At 35.0% G+C, this 15,851-nt stretch overlaps 1 protein-coding gene across 1 annotated transcript in view; it reads left to right on the top strand.

Annotated features, from left to right (window-relative positions):
* LOC134665475 (restin homolog) overlaps positions 1-15,851 on the top strand; it is a 74,288-nt gene that overhangs the window by 24,101 nt on the left and 34,336 nt on the right. The window contains exons 3-4 of the mRNA XM_063522450.1: positions 15,312-15,371; positions 15,564-15,638. Of these exons, the coding sequence (XP_063378520.1) occupies positions 15,312-15,371; positions 15,564-15,638 (135 nt within the window). The remainder of the gene's footprint in view (positions 1-15,311; positions 15,372-15,563; positions 15,639-15,851) is intronic.

Consider the following 15,851-nt stretch of genomic DNA (forward strand, 5'->3'; position numbering starts at 1 on the left):
GAACAGGTGTATCATGACAACGTGACTACCATGCCCGATGCCGTCCATCCTATTACATCAACCATTTTAATCGTAATTTAATAGCATGTATTGTTTTTGTCACCACAAATCAATATCCACAGATCACCTTGAACCAGGGTTTTGATTTCACACCGATATCGACTCTTCTCGAGCGTATCAGACCGAGCCGAACGTGTCGGTGATCCTTGGTTATATCGATTTACACGCAAAATTAAAATTGATTAAAATTAATTATGAAATTGTGTTGTAAGCTTGTCCGGGTCCATGTGAGCAAGCAAGATGATCGCTACATCATCACGCCCACGGCGCCGGTACGCACATGATAAATGGCATCCGAGTGATCCGCGAGCGACACATACCTAATGCGTTCCATTGGAATGTTTTACTTTGATACTTACTTTTTATTGCTATAATCCATAATTAGATATTCAATAAAAATAGGCCAAGACTCGGAAAGAACAATGAGTCGATGTAAAACTAAGCGACCAGATCAGCTACCGATCATTAAATTTAGAACAATTTTTTACAGTATACACCACATTTTGTACGTAGGCGTCTATAAAAAAATGTTACATATAAAGATACAGGCTTTTTTGGTTCATACTTCATTGTTAAAAATAACAATGTAGGTAATGAATTTAGCCGAAAGTTATTTGCTGATTGTTATTACTTTCACTTCGTATGTAACTTCCTATATTTTTTAATCTGAATTGTAACCTCGCGTAATACCACCGTAACACCTTTAGTAGGTATGTTTCTAGAAGGTGAATCTGATAATTATATTTACATTCAATAGAGTTGCTTGCGTGTCAGAGGTGTAGAGATTTTATCCAATAACACAACACAATACGACTACACCTTTTTTTGTATCTGTTGTGTAATATATGATTCTCCAGAACTATTTACGCAAAGTTTAAATGACTTCAGCGATCGTGATATTATACATGTTTTGTCCGTGAATTCTCTAGGTTGTTTCCGTCATTTTACAAATCTATCCTTCCTCATAAACAGTAAGATCATTATCAAATCCCAGTCACGTACGTACCGATAATCCTTCGCAGTGTTCCGTGGGAGGCCGCTAGCTTCCACCTTTCCTTATGCTCAATACCCTGAGGTATTAGTGCCTATACCATAACGCCTTTGAAAAGTCGGAACCTCAGGTTTATCCAACCATTTTGTTTTTCCTTTTGTCACGACGAAGAATAATGCAAGACTCGGTCGAAACCAGTTTTTTTGTCGCGTACGAACAATAACAATTTGCCTCACAAAATATTGTGATGTAACATGTATGTATTTTCGGTTGACAAGCTCCTTTTGCGTACGATGCCTGCTACTGCTCATGTCGAAGTTTTTATTTATTCACCTATTGTTCGTTGTTTTATTGTTAATACATTTTAAGGCCATAACTTACACAAATAATGGCCTGTTCCATGTACCAATAACGGATATATGTAAGTCATCAATATGAATTTATTACTAACATCACCAGATCACCATGCGCATAAAAATATTACTTGCTTATTCATGCTAAGGGGTCATCCATTAATTACATCACACGTTTAGGGGGAGGGAGGGAGTCAAGAAAATGTGACATATTGTGACATGGGGGAGGGGGGAGACACAAACTTTGTGACGTCACTTTAACTTCATCAGTAACCGAAAATTTATTTATTCGCTGTACATTTAAATAACAAGTTTTTAAAACGATAATCGTTTTTATTCGTTTAATTTTCTTTCCTAAGCAGTTTTGGGTTATAAAATTACTAATATTTATATCGTCAAAAATAGTTTTATAATATATTAATAATACTTAGGTACTTACTTAATTCGATTTGGCGATTTCGTAGAAAAAATGTGACGTCACACTAGGGGGGGAGGGGTTTGCCAAATGTGACCAAGTGTGACAAGGAGGGGGGGAGGGGTCAAAAAACCTAGAAATTCGTGTGACGTAATTAATGGATGACCCTTTTAAATGGCCAAATTAAATCCTTTGTCAACTTGTCTTATGATTCCCCATTTTTGCTATTCAAATTGTTGTTTGGCCTAACATATCAATATCATACATAAAGAGTAGGTATAATAATATTTTTCACTCAACTGCAGCACAATAGTACATTACTACAGAAGCCGGGACAAAAGGGGTTGCCGGCCGAAGACATATAGACGGCCGAGCGAAGCGAGGCCGGATAGGTCTGAGCGCGGGCAACCCCATTTCCCGCCGAGGTATGTATAGTGCTTTTCTCAAACATGCAATGAAATAAATAAAATAAAAAATCCACGAAACCCAAGTTTTATTTATAGAAAAAACTAAAAGTAAACTACACCCAAAATATAACAAACACGTACCTATATCATTATCACGCGTATGTTTTACACGAGTCGTGTATTTTTACTACCCGTATATTTTCATGTATCTTTGATTTTTTCGCCTTGTATCCGTCTGACTGTCGTTTTCGCCACAAAGGTTTACATAGTCTTTCATGTTGATATCATGTTTCACATACATCGTTGCTTTATGCATGGAGTAAATAAGTATAATTTCCACAGTGTTGACGAATTTGTAGTTATAGACGGTCAAGCAAATCTTGTCAGTAGAAAAAGGCGCGAAATTCAAATTTTCTATGAGAAGATATACCATCGCGCCTACATTTTTCAAATTTGCCGCCTTTTTCTACTGACAAGATCTGCTTGACCAAGTATAAGTACAATCATTTAAAATATGCCACAAAACTGTTTCTAATAAACTGTAAGCCATTTTTCTTAGTTTCTCAAATAATAAAATTGCCATAAGCAACCATATACATACTTCGTCTTTGACTTGGCGGCAGAGGCAGCAAATTATTTAAAATCAATTCTGCTTACGCTGCCAATTCCAACACATACGATTACAATTAATATTAATTTCATTATTTCGTCGGAACTCATATTAAAGTCAAAAAATCAACAACGCACCATAAATCCAATAAAACAGAATGAATTTTGAATTTGAAATTTTTCAACTTTACCTCCAATACAATTTAAAAAAATCACTACGCGTGTTTGAGTAGACCTTTTTACCGCTAATGTTTAGATGAAATATTTTAAATATTTTTATTTGTGTAGTTAAATTTATAATTTAACATTATAGAATGTATTATTTATTAAGTTCATGTTGATTTTATACAAATAAAACTGCAAATTATAGCAAACATTGTTTTTTGTTTTTTTTTTTATAGGCGTAGTGGCAGAGTGTCATTACGAACCATAAAGCAATAACTGCCTCTAGTTTTTATAAATGGATGAATGCCACGATGCTGTGTCACAAATATCTGTGAAATGAAAATGCCGGCCTAGGCCTGCAAGATGTGTATGAAATTCCATTAACGACCTTTTGTCCTAGCCGCACCTGAAACGTCATACTTCGCAGCCTATTATAAGGAACATAACATCAATATTTCATTGCATGTTTGAGAAAATTAAATTTCCACTCGCGAATGTTATTTCATCTAAAAATACAGTTTGCGAAATAGGCTGGGCCGTTGGAACCGGAAACATTTTGTACTTGCCCCGGGCGCCGTCCCGTCTACACTCAACCTACTTACCCAGCCTCCCTTTTGACTGCTCAATAGGAAAAAACCGGGCAAGTGCGAGTCGGACTCGCGCACGAAGGGTTCCGTACCATAATAAAAAAAAAAACAAAAAAAAAACGGTCACCCATCCAAGTACTGACCACTCCCGACGTTGCTTAACTTTGGTCAAAAATCACGTTTGTTGTATGGGAGCCCCATTTAAATCTTTATTTTATTCTGTTTTTAGTATTTGTTGTTATAGCGGCAACAGAAATACATCATCTGTGAAAATTTCAACTGTCTAGCTATCACGGTTCGTGAGATACAGCCTGGTGACAGACGGACGGACGGACGGACGGACGGACAGCGAAGCCTTAGTAATAGGGTCCCGTTTTACCCTTTGGGTACGGAACCCTAAAAAGGCTATGTTTTGCTTACACAACGCACTCCATGTTCAACTTCTGCACAAGTCATGTTCCCTGAACCTATAGTAATCTAGTAATTTCGATTACTGCCGAGAGCTTTCATTTTGTAATCTGCCTTTCTAAAGCTAGGCTTTAACCGATAATAACAGTACACTTGATTGCGTTATCTAGCTGGATTTATAGCGCCTCCATATCTCCATGAGTCAATTTATCTAGGTTCATAAGGGAAATTGAGTAATCACAAACTTCGTTAAAGCCGAAATAGGACATCGTGATAATCGCACTTGATAGAGAGATTATATGTGACTTTATCAGTTACGCACACTTGTGCTTCATCGTTAATATTTCGAGTTCATTCATTAAGCGGGAGATGCAGAGGCGTGAACTCTTGAATAATTCCTTCGACGGCAGCGGTTTAACGTACGCGTTCACCTTAACATTAATAAACAGTCATTTAGGTTCAGTGGCGACTATCCGCCCCCGTAAATTTCATTGTATTTTATTTTCCATACAAATCCACTTATTAATAGCTACTTATAGACATTCTTGTTTATGCGTTAGTGACCATTAAGTGTTGAGAATTGATTCGTAAGTAGGTATAAAAATTTCATTAGCGTCTCAAGCAAATACTGCGCACAACATGCTTATTTTAAATCGATTTAAGATGCTGTTTCATCCAAAAATGTTTTTTTAATGAGGACCAAATTTAGGATAATCTTTATAATGTTGTCAAAGTTTTATGTAATCGAGTGTGTATTGGACGCGTAGGCGGCGTCAGGTGCTACAGTGTATATTGCTGCTTTATTGAACGCACTTACGTCAGTGTTAGTGTACATCGCAAGTTCAAGGCGACGTCAGCTTGGGAAACTCCATGATCGCAAGCTTAACATTTGTGTTGCAGATTTCTAGAATATCTCTAAGAAGAAATTTGAATATGTTAATCCTAGGATCTAGCCAGTTCGTCAAGAATGTTCGCGACTGACACGCCTAGCGTGTGGCGTCACCTCAAGTTTTATGTACACAGTTGGTCCGGTACAATTCTAAAATCCCGTGTACTCGTATGTAGCCACGCTGATTCATTCTGTTTACAAAACACGTATGCAAACATACCTCCACCATGATGGATATAAAAACCCAGTTCCGTCCACGACACCATATTAACTCTTCATTTAAATTTTGTTAGGCAACAATATGGTTAGCTGGAGTTTATGCTACCTAGACACTTTCGAAATGTAAGCGCATTTTCGCCCACTTTCGCGTCTACATCGTATTTCACATTCGTAATCCCTATCTTTCATATAAATTTTGTACATTAGGTATGAAATGTAAGCTGTAATGATACCTACGCCTGCAAGCTAGTTATTGGATGCATTTATCATCGCCGCAGATAACGATCTGCACGGTATTTCTGCAACCGAGCCGTGAGAAACAAAGAAGACGGTTGCACGCGCCCAACTGCCTACTTCGTGACTGGTTGCTTCTAACAACTGCAACGAACATTTATCACCTTTGATAATGCCACCACGCTTTCCCGTCGGGCTAACGCCTGACACTTTATCAAATCGATGTTACATTTTATTTATCCGTAATGTATTGGCAACGATTATCTCTATCCGTAATGGATTGTCGTTATAGTCTCACTTTAAAGTTGAATGTTATCTGCTTCTATACCTAATGGGCTTTTTATGGCGTTATTTGGCAAGCACTTGTTAGTATATGTAAAGAGATAATTTGCACGTGTGACTCTGAAGTTGAGCAAATATTATAGGAATGTGTAGAGCTTTTTATATGAGGATTTGCTTAGTTCTCTCGTAGTTACTTATCTTTGAAAAAACTGTTGACGGTGACCACGAGTACGGCTGATAGCTTAAATTCTTCAAAGATTACATCATGTATTCGAGGTACATTTTGTAGAAAGAGGCATCTTTAACTTTACCAAAGTGGTTAAAGTGGAATTAATACTTGCTTGTGAATTCTTCTATTGAACAGACCCATTACTTGTACGTATCTCATTTCATTATACGTAGTGTTTAGTAAATACCTACCGCATAAACGCCGCGCAGGATAAATCATTACTCTGTTACTGTTAGTTCCAATTAAGTCTCCCTACTACCATCAGATCGTGCTAATTTATCGTTATGAGCAGTGTTGGCAAAATATCAATTCGAATTGACGATTGACGATTGAGGATTGACCGATCAATTCGAATTGACGATTGACGATTGACGAAACTAATTCTAAATCTACTGATTGAAGATTGACGATTACTAATCGTTAATTCGAATTGACCGGTCAATCCTCAATCCTCAATCGTCAATTCGGATTGACGATTACTGTCTACTGTATGTACACCTAATGTCCTTTTTATTTAGGCCATTTTTTGAAACTGACCAAATGCGTTCCGAAGCGATGTCCGAGTTTACCAAAGGTTCCGAAACATGTTTCTGACGGCATTATGAAGGATGTCCTTTTAGGAACATTTTCGGGACTTTCCTTGAAATTAACCGATAGCGTTCAAAATCGATATCTGAGGTGCCCAAAGGTTTCGAAACTTGTTTCCGAGGGAAATATTGAGAGATGCCCTTTTTTGGGACATTTCTAGAAATTACCCGATTGCGTTTAAAATCGATATCTGAGGTAGCCAGAGGTTTCTAAACATCTTTTCGACTGCAATATTGAAAGGTGTCCTCTTTCGGGACATTTTAGTGACATTTTTTGAAAGTGACTGCTTGCATTCAAAATCGATATCTAAGGTGAAAACAGCCTCCAGCATAAACAAGTTTTTTTGCCGTTCCTCTGTTTATCTTTATATCTACCTGTGTGGTGTGTTCTTATTATAAATCTTATTATATTATAAATAAAATAATTAAAATAAATAAAGTAAAAGAAATAAATAATGTAAATAAAATAAATAAAATAAATAAAGTAAAAGAAATAAATAATGTAAATAAAATAAATAAAGTAAAAGAAATAAATAATGTAAATAAAATAAATAAAATAAATAAAATAAATAAAATAAATAAAATAAATAAAATAAATAAAATAAATAAAATAAATAAAATAAATAAAATAAATAAAATAAATAAAATAAATAAAATAAATAAAATAAATAAAATAAATAAAATAAATAAAATAAATAAAATAAATAAAATAAATAAAATAAATAAAATAAATAAAATAAATAAAATAAAATAAATAAAATAAATAAAATAAATAAAATAAATAAAATAAATAAAATAAATAAAATAAATTAAATAAATAAAATAAATTAAATAAATAAAATAAATTAAATAAATAAAATAAATTAAATAAATAAAATAAATTAAATAAATAAAATAAATTAAATAAATAAAATAAATTAAATAAATAAAATAAATTAAATAAATAAAATAAATAAAATAAATTAAATAAATTAAATAAATAAAATAAATTAAATAAATAAAATAAATAAAATAAATTAAATAAATTAAATAAATTAAATAAATTAAATAAATAAAATAAATAAAATAAATTAAATAAATTAAATAAATAAAATAAATTAAATAAATTAAATAAATTAAATAAATTAAATAAATTAAATAAATTAAATAAATTAAATAAATTAAATAAATTAAATAAATTAAATAAATTAAATAAATTAAATAAATTAAATAAATTAAATAAATTAAATAAATTAAATAAATTAAATAAATTAAATAAATTAAATAAATTAAATAAATTAAATAAATTAAATAAATTAAATAAATTAAATAAATTAAATAAATTAAATAAATTAAATAAATTAAATAAATTAAATAAATTAAATAAATTAAATAAATTAAATAAATTAAATAAATTAAATAAATTAAATAAATTAAATAAATTAAATAAATTAAATAAATTAAATAAATTAAATAAATAAAATAAATAAAATAAATAAAATAAATAAAATAAATAAAATAAATAAAATAAATAAAATAAAATAAATAAAATAAATAAAATAAATAAAATAAATAAAATAAATAAAATAAATAAAATAAATAAAATAAATAAAATAAATAAAATAAATAAAATAAATAAAATAAATAAAATAAATAAAATAAATAAAATAAATAAAATAAATAAAATAAATAAAATAAATAAAATAAATAAAATAAATAAAATAAATCAATACTGACATCAGGAACATGTTTTCGAACCTCTGGGAACCTCAGATATCGAATTTAAGTCCAGTAAGTAAGTCCCAAAAACTTACACCTTTGAAAAGTAATCTTAGGGACTATGGTTAATCTAGATTGAGAATTGATTTAATCCGAATTGAGGATTGATGCGTTAATTCAAATTGATTCAATCGGATTGACGCGTCAATCAGAATTGATTCAATTCGAATTGATCAATCCGGATTGATCAATTCGGATTGACGCGTCAATTCGATTGATCAATCCGGATTGATTTAGTTCAGATTGATGCCAACACTGGTTATGAGAGTAATAAATCACATTAGTATTCCAACGGCAGTTTGATTTCGGATTAATTATCGCAGGTGTGGAGAATGGAGAGTAGTTGCGATGCATGGCGCGGTCTCATTACTACCCATTATCGTAGGGGCAGACGTGAGCCGCCTGCCGAGCGCTTTCGTGCCTTACACGGGCTGAGGGCCTGCCCCGTCAATCATACCGCATCCTGAGCCAATTAATCGGACCATTAGATCATTTATTTCACTCATTTATTGTTTCATTGTCACTGCGTTCAAAAGATGGCGCTAGTGTCCATCCGTGAAATAGCCTAATCGCACTATCCGCGCTGGTTGCATTAACTTCCAATCAACTTTCACTGGACATCAGTATCCAAATACCTAACCCCCGGGAGGGAGGTCTCCCTATGTAACTTTTCTCATGCTACAGGTGCATTAAATACTGCTTCGTTTAGAAATCCTTTATTATATAACCCTCCGTTTTGTTTTACGCAAGCTTCGAGACGAGAGAATTACTTAATATATTCATCGCCACATCTTTTGTTGCTATTTATGCTTTGCGAAAACCTATAAATTAATGCTGCGGACGCAAGAGGCTGTAAATCTTGTAACATTGTATGGAGTACACATAAAATTCGATTCCGTATTTTGCACACAACGTTTTGTTTTCAGCTTCACATGAGGCTGTTGCGAGACCTTTCGATTCATGAAATAGCTTCTTGTTTAATACATCCAAATTTGGTGGTAAATTATCGTCTTTCTGTTTACGCGTACACTGAGCTCCGAACTGCATTGTCTCCATAAGGTGCAGGGTGAGTCACTCGAATCAGGCCTACGAGTACCTACGCAACCTTAACTGGTTGTCACATGTTCCTCAATAAATATTTCAATTATGATAATGGCTCGATAAACGATTGCCTGAAATGCGGTATGAATCACCAATGTTTATTTATATGGCCTGAATGTATCTTGTCTTTCATCTGTCGCAGCGGGGCGCCGTTCCGTTCTGCTGGATCGCGGTAGTACGATAGGCGCCAACTCGGTCGGGCCAGTGTATTTTTGCTACTGAACTTTTTATGCTCTCATTACTAATAATTCTAAAAAAGAATGATATTTATCTTGCTTTCATGTCCAAAATACACTTGATAAAGCTTCGAAATATCTGTCGTTGTCAAACTCAGCATGAATGGTAGCGGATGAAACCACCCTCCAAAAATACTTGCCATCCAGGAATTATTTTCCAAATAGGATATATCTCTACTATCTAAAGTATATGTCACGATCTAATTGTTCTATATCATCATCATCATCTCAGCCATAAGACGTCCACTGTTGAACATAGGCCTCCCCCTTTTTTGGGGGGTGAATGCCATAATCGCCACGCTTGGCAGGCGGGTTGGCGATCGCAGTCGAGTACACCGAATTTGAAGGTCGCTGCTGCCCGTACACCGGTGGTCTTGGACGTGGTTTAAGGACATACCCGGGTCCTGGACGTAGTTTAAGGATTTATTGTTCTATATAACCACGCTTGGCAGGCGGGTTGGCGATCGCAGTCGAGTACACCGAATTTGAGGGTCGCTGCTGCCCGTACACCGGTGGTCTTGGACGTGGTTTAAGGACATACCCGGGTCCTGGACGTAGTTTAAGGATTTATTGTTCTATATAAAGGGACTTATATATTTTTGTCATTTGTTAAGCTATTAAAATAAAAAATAAACATACAACCGAATTGATAACCTCCTTCTTTGAGATTTGGAACTCGGTTAAAAAACTTTTGACATGTCGTCTGATCCCTTACTTTAGATGTAAACTGTACATCAACCATCTCAATAGGATCAAAGTAATTTCATTATTAGCTTAGGTATATTTACTTATTTTTATATTATTATGTAGGTCAATATGGGTAACACGCGCTTAATAAATTCCAAATTTCGCCCTTAATCTCTTTAATATGAAGTGATTGGTGGAAAATCTGTGAATGAAATTGGCTTCACGTGGCCGAGCAGCTGGTCAAGTAATTGGCATCAAAAATTGCAGCGTATGTCGCATCAGTTACGTGAGAGCAGAGCGCGAAATTGTCCTCAATTGACGAATTAGATCATTTGCCGTATGACCCTACTAGATATAATTGGAGTATAGCTGTTGTTGCTGCATCCAAATAATAATCTGCTTGAGGCCAAATTGTCAAAATTATTTCATACGTTGATGTTTTGCAAAACAACACCTCATTAGCATACGACTAGCTCACAAAAACTTGAACTTGACCACAAAACACAATGTCATTCCCCGACTCTTGTCTTCAAGCATGGTCTGTGCTCAAATTGGTACGTCTCGCACTTCAAGCGCTAACTAAATCTACAAATAATGTAAGTTCTTTTATAGCAATTACATCATTTCTGCGAACGGAGATGTTCGCATAAAATTGACATCATGTCATCGTATTAACATGTTGTTGTTAATACCTACATACATAGTTAATATATGAACCATATTTTCCGCCGCAGTCATTTTTAGGGTTCCGTACCCAAAGGGTAAAACGGGACCCTATTACTAAGACTTCGCTGTCCGTCCGTCCGTCCGTCTGTCACCAGGCTGTATCTCACGAACCATGATAACTAGACAGTTGAAATTTTCACAGATGATGTATTTCTGTTGCCGCTATAACAACAATTACTAAAAACAGAATAGAATAAAGATTTAAGTGGGGCTCCCATACAGCAAACGTGATTTTTGACCAAAGTTAAGCAACGTCGGGCGTGGTCAGTACTTGGATGGGTGACCGTTTTCTTTTTGCATTTTTTTCCCCTTTTTTGTGCTTTATGGTACGGAACCCTTCGTGCGCGAGTCCGACTCGCACTTGCCCGGTTTTTTAATGATAGCCCCTGGGTGTTGGTCTTTTGTTTTATGGACTCTGCCAATCTATAGGCGTATTGTATTTCTTCTGTAGCCATAAAACATTATATATGTGGCATTAAATTAGTTATGTTATTGTGGAGGGTGGGAAGTATTCGGAACTAGAGTAGGTCACCCACGCGCTACGAGAAGACAAGAGCACGAACTAGCGTGGGATTCACCACGTTGCTCCATTGTGTCACCTGCCATCACACACATTATGGTCATTATATTATTATCATTTCATGAATCATTGTTCTCATTAAATTGTGTAACATAAACATACAAAAAGCTCGCTAATCTTAATATATTCCAGTCAATTTGTCGTTTTGATATCCGAAACGGAAACCCTTCCCGGAGTACGCAGCCAGTAGCTATGACGAATGTCTTTTAACATGACAATAGCAGACCGACGTTTGTATTACAAACGTGTAATAACGCCTTTTTGTTATGATAATCTTGTCAATTTTATTTAATAGCGCAGGTAGGTATATTTGGCTGTTATTGAGTGGTGTGGAAGTCTTCAGTATTCTGAATTTCATTGTCATGTAATAGCACAAAGAGTAAAGTAAGTATAATAGTAATAGCGTGTACGGTTGTGTGGAAATTCGCAGCTGCGCGCACTGCACTAATCAATTCTAGGAATATAATCGTACCTTTGCTATTATTGGATGGCAAGGCGACCTGACTGTTATTTATTAACATTACATTACAACAATGATAAATTGTATCATTTAACGACTTTTAATTCAATCATCATCAGTCTCCATTTGCAGTGTCGAAAGGTGAGAAAAGTCAGATGTCAGTAAAACTACTCATATATATCCTCAGTATCGTACTCAGGTCTCGGTGTACATACTGGTTTGTTAGTTCCAAGTATAAATAGTCAGTCAATGATTACAATGCCGTGTTCCCTATTATTATCAATTTAACTTTTATAGCTGTGCGATGCAATTATCTGTTTGCAATTGCAACGCAGTGTAATACCTCGTTTTATTGACTCTTGTCGATAACAAAGTAATTGTGACTGATTCACTTTTATTGATAACTACGAGGGAATGCAAACTTCCCCGCAATCTGTAGACCACGCAATGGTAGTTTTTTTTTTATCTAAGTACTAGATAAACGTGAATATGTGAAAAAAATCGTTTTACCTGGCGTGTTCAAAAACTAAAATGTCAATATTTGTATGTGCTCATGAAACGTTAACTATAAGGAATCCCTACGACTACTTACAATCATTGTCACCATATTGAGTACTTCTCTTCTAATAAGTATTGGAGATAATCCTCCCTTGATTTCCTCTACTCCTGTCTAGAGTACGTCTCTCTTCCTCGTACCCGCATCATCTCGTTAATAACAACGAATCAGGTTAAGGCATATTATGCGATTTGGTTAGGCTATTCAAGGCATCAATTTCGGTAACATTTGGTTCCATCGGACAGTATCTTACATAAGTATAATCGCGAACTCTAGCCATAGACAACTATGTGGGCTTTTGAAATGACACGTCTCTTTGTCGTCATTCACACATAGTTTGAGTATGCAAATTACTTTGGTTATGTGCGTCATTCCATTTAAGATGAGAAACATACCTACGGAAAGTTAACCTGCGTACAGATAGAGATGCTGCAATTTGTAACGCTACTTATAGGACATGTGCGTATAGAGTAACAGAAAGAGAGTGAAAACCCGTCATTAGATCCAGTTAGCCTTTCTAGTGCAGTTTCCGCGTAGGTACCTTCCGGGCGTAGGGCCCGCGATGAGCCAAGTTATGATTAGCGTGCCCACGCGCCGCCGCAAGGCCGGTGTCGCTGCGCAGTTGTGATTTGTGATTAACTGGGCTCAGTGCCGGACACGCGATTCGACCCGCCGGCCGGCTCCTCGGTCACTCTAGTCTTTGAATCTGATCAGTGATCACAACCTCCGCCGGAATTGTGAGTGAAGCCAGTCTCATCACTTCTCATGTTCACATTTCACTTAAAACAAAAGACGATCGGCTATTTAAATTAAGCTCTTAGGGTTTTAACAGCAGGAGCTGTATTCTTGCAGAGACTATTCTTTTAAATATCGTGAAGGGATGGCCCTACAGTCTGTTTCAAAGTATACATTTGACTATAGGAAAGTGCGTTTATTTATATTAGAGACATGTGGTGTTAATCCTGGATATTAAAGTTTAGCTGTGTGCGACAATAAATTGAATATATCTTCATTGGGGTAAACGATTATACAAATCGTTAAGATATCTTGACATTTGCGAATAGTGCGAAATAGATACCGATTTATAAATTCATTCCGCGTTCCATCTGCCATAAACGATATACTGCCAATAACACCAATCATATTAATTAACTGTTAAATTAATAGAGACGCATTATAATATATCGACATGGATCATGTCTAATTAAAAACAAGTTTTTAGCAAATTAATAATGTTCTGGTTTTTAAAGTTTATCTTATCACGCATTATTTACAATCAATATCTATGAATCATGCCAAGCCTTAGTTCGGTGCCTTCACGATATCTAAATACTACATCGGAGAGATCTAGTTTATGAACTAGATATTAGTAATATTGGACTAGATTTCGCGGTTTCAGGGTAATGAAGCAGAACTAAACGGATACCGTGATTCCCAAGAATAAACAGACGCCAAGTTATGGCTTTATCACCCACCATAATTTGCAACTAAATGTGAGGGCTACCAACTATTTAATTTCTAATATCCTGATGAAATGCCAGATTCATTTATAAACTTTCCGTCGGGCACTAGTGGAGCTAAAACTATTTTTACTTAAACCAGCGGTAACCATGTGATAGAGTCTGTGCGGAAAAAGAAAGAGTCGTAGAATATAAGGGAACCAATACAAATATGGCTCTTCTCTTTCCGCATAGACTCTATCACACGGTTACCGCTGGTTTAAGTAAAAATAGTTTTAGCTCCCCTAGTGCCCAACGGAATCTCTGTAATTTTTAACTTTAATAGGTATCATTCAATAAAATACAATACAAATATTCTTTATTGCTCACCAATATGAAAAAGAACATGATATACAAAAATCAAAAAGCATATCAAAGTGATACAAAATTTTCTATTTTCAAAAAAATAGATTTAGAAGGTTAAGGAGGCTTAGCCAACGTTATGTTTTGTAATGACAAATGACTTCATGTTCCAATCTCAAAACGCAGCAAAAATTGTAAACAGTTTTTCGATTAACATTGAAAGAGTGACCTAAAAATTCAATTCAATTCTTTATTCCATGAACAATACAGTATTGTGTTTGAAAAAAATTTTTACATGCTAACATACATTAGGTAGTCATACAGTACAGTATAATATATTATATAAGGAAAATACACAAAAAAAATACAAACGTCACTAAAACGTCAAAAAGCTATACACAAAAAATTACAGCCATCACTAAAAATGTCAAAAAGTGAGATACAAATTTGATTTGTTCGGAAAATTCCTTACCTTATTGATAACCCTAATTGCGTGCCTACTCATTCGTGTCCGTGTGCCAGCTGTGGCTCGTGCCACCGCTACTCTATTCACTAATGGCACACGTGTCTCTAGACACCAATGATATTAAGCCCTTTATAGACTGGCCAAGAGAGGTAGGCAGTGGGTGTCTCCCACACCTACCTCAATCCTTACTATATGATTTTATCGAACTCTGCCCAATATGAATTGCAAACAACCATGTATCATAACATAGAGCCTCACATATTATACGCGTCAATGCCTTCGTTTTATTGTATAGTCGCGGAAAGCAATGCTTTACCTTAACTTAAACCTTTATGATCATAACTTTAAAACTAAGTTGAAAAGTGACAAACGCTTGCTTTCCTCGACAATTTGTTATTAGTTATCTGTCTGACATTGAATTTTAAAATACATTTTATATCGTTTTTCCTTAAGCATGTTTATTGTTTTATCATTCCGCTTTACGTGTTGTTTTTGTTGTCATAGACGGCAGCTCCGACGCTGTGAGGAAGCTCAGCGACGACTTATCTAGAAAACATTTATCAGGTGAGTAAAATCTCATTTCACGCTCGAACTCTATAGAGTGATTTCAAAATTTAAGATGGCATGAGAGCACAGCATGCTACATGCTTTGAAATGGACGTTTGGCACGCACATCTATCACTCAATCACTGTATATTGTAAATAATTTTAAATTTCACTTGTTCATAATGATGTCACGCTTTTATTTGTATGAAGACCTCATAGAAGCCGAGGAGGACGAGGTGTCCAGCAGTCTGCCCGACAGACCGCGCTCGCATCGCAAGGCATCTAGTAAGTCCTATTCCTTCGTAGAGGCACTTGTAATAAGGTGGAGGGTAGAGAGCTCTGTATTCATGTCATCAGACGGTGGTGGAATCTTTTGAGGTGTAGGTTTAAACGTGTGTCCATAACGCTCGATAATTTGGACTAACTAAAAATGTAACCCATTATTTTTTCTCACCAAGACGAGGCGCGATCGCCTTTCGATTGTTTACAAACAACATA

Source organism: Cydia fagiglandana, chromosome 6, assembly GCF_963556715.1.
Source record: "Cydia fagiglandana chromosome 6, ilCydFagi1.1, whole genome shotgun sequence".
Classification (NCBI taxonomy): Eukaryota; Metazoa; Arthropoda; class Insecta; order Lepidoptera; family Tortricidae; genus Cydia; species Cydia fagiglandana.